Source organism: Apium graveolens, chromosome 3 (assembly GCF_009905375.1).
Source record: "Apium graveolens cultivar Ventura chromosome 3, ASM990537v1, whole genome shotgun sequence".
Taxonomy (NCBI): Eukaryota; Viridiplantae; Streptophyta; class Magnoliopsida; order Apiales; family Apiaceae; genus Apium; species Apium graveolens.
The window spans coordinates 82,923,848-82,929,847 of NC_133649.1; the positions used below are offsets into that span (position 1 = coordinate 82,923,848).

At 37.5% G+C, this 6,000-nt stretch overlaps 1 protein-coding gene across 1 annotated transcript; it reads left to right on the forward strand.

Annotated features, from left to right (window-relative positions):
* The first annotated feature begins 695 nt into the window (after positions 1–695).
* LOC141714395 (uncharacterized) lies at positions 696–2,170 on the forward strand. The gene is made up of 3 exons (XM_074517915.1): positions 696–909; positions 1,218–1,333; positions 1,379–2,170. The coding sequence occupies exons 1-3, from the start codon at positions 696–698 to the stop codon at positions 2,168–2,170; spliced, it is 1,122 nt and encodes a 373-aa protein (XP_074374016.1).
* The last annotated feature ends 3,830 nt before the right edge of the window (positions 2,171–6,000 follow it).

The following is a 6,000-nucleotide window of genomic DNA, read 5'->3' on the forward strand; positions in this document are numbered from 1 at the left end:
CCATATACACGTATCCGAGTGGAAATAAATGTAGAAAAACCATTGAAACGTAGAGTGAAAATAAAGAGGGGGAGATAGTTAGAGCTGGTTAAATTTTAAGTATGAGAGGTTGGGAATATTTTATTTTGTGTGTGGGATAATTGGGCATTCAGAATGCGACTGTAATGTTATCTATGCAAATCCAGAAAAAATGGTGGAGAAAGCATATGGAGCTTGGTTACGTGCACCGTCCAGGAATGCAAAGAACAATACAGGTGCTAGGTGGTTTAGAAATACGACTGAGGGCACTAGAGTATGGGGACATAAACCTGAAGGAGAAGGAGCAACCACCGTACATGGTGGTGATCGGGAGGTGGTGAGATTCATGGAGATTGAAGGGGTGATCTGAAAGAAGGCTGATGACACGGAGGAGATTAGGGTTAAACCACGTGAAAATAGGGAGCTGATGACAAGTGATAAGGATACGATAATCATGGGGCGAAAAATAGGGGATGTAAATACAACAGATGAGTAAATGGAAACCGCGAATATAGTTCTCGAGTCAGAAAGGAAACGGATTGATACCGGGTTGTTGGGAGAGAATCATGAAATGGATAATGAGCAGAATATGCACTACACCTAAACAACTGGGCCAAAAAACGTGTTAGTGGCGGGTCCTGGAGTCCAGGCCCGCCAAGGATAATGAATCTACTAGCATGGAACTGTCGTGGGCTGGCCAACCCACGAGCAGTTCGATTCTGTATGAAATGAATACACAGTTAAGGCCCAATATAATTTTTATAAGTGAGACATTAGTTAAACAAAATAAAGTTGAGAAGGTAAGTAAGAAACTAGGTTTTGCAAATTACTTTGCTGTCGATGTCCAAGGACATGGTGGGGGGATCGCACTGTTCTGGAAAAATGAAGAAGGTATTAAGAGTGTGAGTAGCTGTAATAATTTTATTGACTTTGAATGCACTCACGAAACTCTGGGGAGATGGAGGTATACGGGATATTATGGTTTTCCGAAGAGGGGAAGAAGGCAGGAGGCCTGGAATATGATAAGAGAGTTATCAGCATCATCAAGTTTACCATGGTGTTTGATTGAAGATTATAACGATCTTATGTATATGGAGGAAAAACGGGGGGGGGGAGGGGGCAACGTCATCCAACTGCGCTACTAGATGGATTCTCGGAGGTTGTAATGTAATATGGGATGTGGGACCTTGGGTTTACAGGAGATATTTATACCTGGGAACATGCGAGAGGAACGGAGAGATGGGTGCAAGAGAGGCTAGATAGAGGGCTAGCTACAGATAAGTGGATGGAGATGTTTCCAGGGGCTGAGGTTCAAGTGATTTAGGTATCTATGTCTGATTACATGCCGTTATTTTTATAGCTCCACAAGCAAGTATATGTGCAAAAAACAAGTCGCTTCAAATTTGAAAATATGTGGGTTAAGGAGAGTGAATGTAGGAATATTATTCAAATGTGTTGGAACGATGAGACAACCACGAGTTTAATGGACAAAATGGTGATATGTTGCGCGAAATTAGAAGAGTGGGGTGAAAATCTGGTCAAAGATATGAATACTAAGTTGAGGAAGTATAGAGCTGATATGAAGAGGTTTAGATCGAGGAGAGATAAGGCAGGTACTCAACAATATGGGGAAGCTCGATGGAAATATATGAAATTACTTGAGAAAAAGAAATATTTTGGCGTCAAAGAGCCAAACAATTCTGGATGTGTGATGGAGATAAAAATACTAGATTTTTTTTACAAGTATGCATCGAGCAGGAAGGAGCATAATAAAATCAAAAAGCTGAAGGATGAAGAGGGAGTTTGGAGAAAAACAGATGAGAAGATTCAGGGACTTATTAATGGGTATTTTGAATCTATATTCCGTACGACAAATAGGGATGATAAACTGCCTGACAGAATTCAGTTTAAACATTTAAGTGTGGACCAGATGCATGATCTTGTAGTGCCAATCAATGATGAGGAAGTTAAGGCTGCTGTATTCGACATGCACCCAGATAAGGCACTGGGCATTGATGGGTTGAATCCATCATTTTTTCAAGCTTACTGGAGCATAGTTGGAAAAGATATCTGCATGTTTTTCCAACAGTTCTTTGCTACAGGAGAATTACCTGAAAAAATTAACAATACACTTGTCTGTTTAATGTCTTGATGAGAATTCTCTCAAAAATTATGGCAAAATAGAATGAAGCCAACCTTACATGTTCTCATCTCTGAGCAACAAAGTGTGTTTATTGAAAATCGCCTCCTGGCGGATAATGCACTTTTTGCATTTAAAGTCAATCATTATATTCATAGGAAAACTCAAGGAGTGGTGGGGATTTCCGGTTTAAATGTTGATGTTTCAAAAGTGTATGACAGATTAGAGTGGAAGTTTATCGAGTTTATGCTTCACAAATTTTAGTTTCCGCAAATGTGGATTGATAGAATTATGAAGTGCATTACAACGGTCAGTTACAATTTCTTGCGTGATGCAAAGATCTTTGGAAATGTGGTACCTCAGCGAGGGGTCCGTCAGGGAGACCCTATTTCACCTTATATATATATATACTCTGTGCTGAAGGCTTAAGTGGGCTGATGCGAGCTTTTGAAGATAATGATATAATACATGGTTGTAAGATAGCGAGAGGGGCTCCACATGTATCTCACCTGCTATTTGCAGATGATTGCTACCTATTTTTCAGGCTGTCACAGACTGAAGCAACTACCATGAAGAGTATCTTACAGAAGTACGAACATGTATATGGATAAGTGATTAATTATAATAAGTCTAATATTATTTTTAGTCCAAATACGAAGACTGAGGAGAGAGCGGCAATATGTGAAATATTACAAGTACAGGAGGTACATACACCAGGAAAATATCTTAGTATGCCCATGTGTGTAGGACGTAAGAAAGCTGAAGTATTTGGATTTTTAAAGGATAAAGTGCAGAGCTGGGCGATGAAGGATCTGCCTAAACAAGGAAAACTGACATTATTATCGTCTGCAACTCAAGTGGTCCCTAGTTTCAGGATGAACTTGTTCCTTAATCCGACCACTATTTGTGAGGCAATTGAACGTAAGATGAATGGTTTTTTTATGGGGAAAAGGAGCTATGAGAAAAGGGATAAAGTGGCAGACATGGTCGAAAATGTGCAAGCCTAAGGGATGTGGAGGGTTAGGTGTTCGAGACTTGAGAAAATTTAACTTAGCTATGTTAGCTAAGTAGTGTTGGAGGTTACTGCAACAATCAAATGGACTTGTCTCTCAGATTAGGAAAGCAAGGTACTATCCTAATACACATTTTCTTAATGCAGAATTAGGTAATAATTCTAGTTATATATGGAGGAATCGATTAGCAGCTATGGAGGTTGTTAAGGCAGGGACTAGACGTCAGATTGGCGATGGGAAAGACACACGAGTTTGGCATATACCTTGGTTACCTAGTGAAGAGAATGGTTGTTTAACAACATATATGCCTGACCACCTGGAAGAAATTACTATGAGCAATTTGATGGATGAAACAGGAAAATGCTGGGATATGGAAGTAATTGATGATGTATTCAATAGGCGAGATGCGGAACTAATCAAACGAGTGCCCATTCCTATGACTGGTAAGAAAGACGCCTGGTTTTGGCTATTAGATGACAAAGGAGTATTTACGGTTAAGAGCTATTATAGATGGTTACAAGGTGAGTTAGATAACGGTAATAGGCATTTTTGGAACAAATTATGGTCGTTGCAGCTCCCTGGTAAAGTGACACAATTCCTATGGCGTGTTTGCACAAGCTGCTTGCCTACGACGGCTGCTTTAGCAAGTAAACAAGTAGTCCAAAATGCTCAGTGCCCATGGTGTTGGAGCGTAATAGAGACAGATACACATGTACTATTTACATGTGATTTTGCTCATACAGTTTGGCATACGTAGGGTCACAATAAGTAATACAAGCCTTACCGCATGAGACAACATTTATGATTATTTGTAGAGTATTTGAGGCATGTACAAAGGAGCAATGTGTCTTAATGGGGATGATCAGTTAGGGACTATGGAACAGAAGAAACATATGGGTTTGGGAAAGAGTCAATGGATCGGCTTTTTGAGTTAGAATGGCAGCTACAAATGTCCTTGCGGATTGGAAGGAAGCTCAGAATTTGAGAACAGAGAAAGGCACCTGTAATGAATTAGGAGATCGTATATGGCGGAAACCAATGAATGGTTGGGTCAAAGTGAGCACGAATGCTGCAGTGTTTAATGATGGAAGTATTGGAGTAGGGTGTGTAATGCGGAATTCACTGGGCACATGGATGGGTGGTAAATGTTGCAAAGTGAGGGGATCATGGACACCGAGGGAGGCCGAAGCCATCAGTATGAAAGAGGCTTTGTCGTGGTTGATTAAAAAGACAAATGAATGCTGCATTATTGAAACAGATTCTCAAGTGCTGGAAAATGCTTGTAAAGGGGATTCAAGAGAAGTTATCTTTGGTACTATAGTAGGTGATTGTATTCGACTTCTGAAGCATATAAATCTGGTGCTAGTTAAATTTGTGTATCGTTCTGCGAATAGTGTGGCGCATAGTCTAGCAAAAGTTGTCTATTCTATGTAGTAGAAGTAGAGGAATGGGTGATAATCCACCTGAGTTTATTATGCATGTAATCCAGAAAGACTTGATTTGATTAATGCAAGCACATTTTATTCAAAAAAAATATTTTTCTCTAGATTTGTGGATGAATTAATATATGAATCATTAATATAAATGTATAATAAACTGTTTGTTTGATAAATATGGATGACTAAAATATGATCACAAAATCTAATATATACATAAAAATGAAGAGAAATTATAAAATACTACTTTTTTAAGTTTTCTTTTTTAAAATTTAACTATCTTCTACAGATATTGTATCAAAATTTTTTGGTTGTATTCAAGATTGATTAAATGGAGATGCAGAAATCCATTGAGATTGCAGTTGCAGTAAAATCATTTTTTGTGCAAGGAAAAGTTGAAAAATCATATTTCTGTACAAATAAAATTTCAAATATGTATTATTGCTAATTATAAATTTTAAGCATAACATAGACAAAAACTACAAATACTATCTATAAACATTTGAAATATGTATTTAATAAAATTTAATCAAGAAAATAATAAAAAGGAATATATATAGCAATGGAAAAGGACACTTTGGTTAATAAAATTTAATCAAGGAAATAATAGAAATGAATATATATAGCAATGGAAAAGGACACTTTGGTTACAAGTTGTTTTCATGAACGGTTCAGCCACATTTTTCCACCTCAGTCATCCAGATGAAACTTGGGTTCGTCTAGAATTTGAAAGTACACCCGTCATTCTTGTTCGGTTAAGTATAGTCATCAAATGAGGCTAGTAATGAATTCATGCTACGCAGTTATATTTGACAAATTATGAACAATTTATACTATCTATCTATACTATATTATAATAGACGAAACATTAAAAGTTTGGTAGTCGGTCGGCCGGTACTTGATGAAATTACTTAATTACCCTTACTTAATTATTTCAATTCTAAATTCTAATTCTAATTGATATTGAAGTTAACTTCCTCCATTACTTTACCAATTTTAATTCTATTTTATATCGAACTCTATATCATAACAATTTATATTAAATTCAACTTCTTCTACCAATTTATATTTTAATTAATATCGAGTTCTATATAATTCTAATTTGTTACTTCGGACTAAATTAATAAGCAAACTAAATATAATTTTGGTAGTTCGACCGCGAATTTTTTTTTTTCTGTAAGTCTAGCTGGAGGTAGTAAGAAGAATGAGAGGGTTGAGTTCAATAGCAATCCGAGGAGTGCCATCAATTTCATAGAAGCAAGGAAGCCATGTGTGTAAAGGATCGAGGTATGAGCTAGCTTCGTCCGAGGGGGGAACCACCAACGTTATGGACCGAGGGTTAAGGAGAGGTCTCCACACCACCGTGAAAGATAGGAGGAGCCCGTTTCAGTAC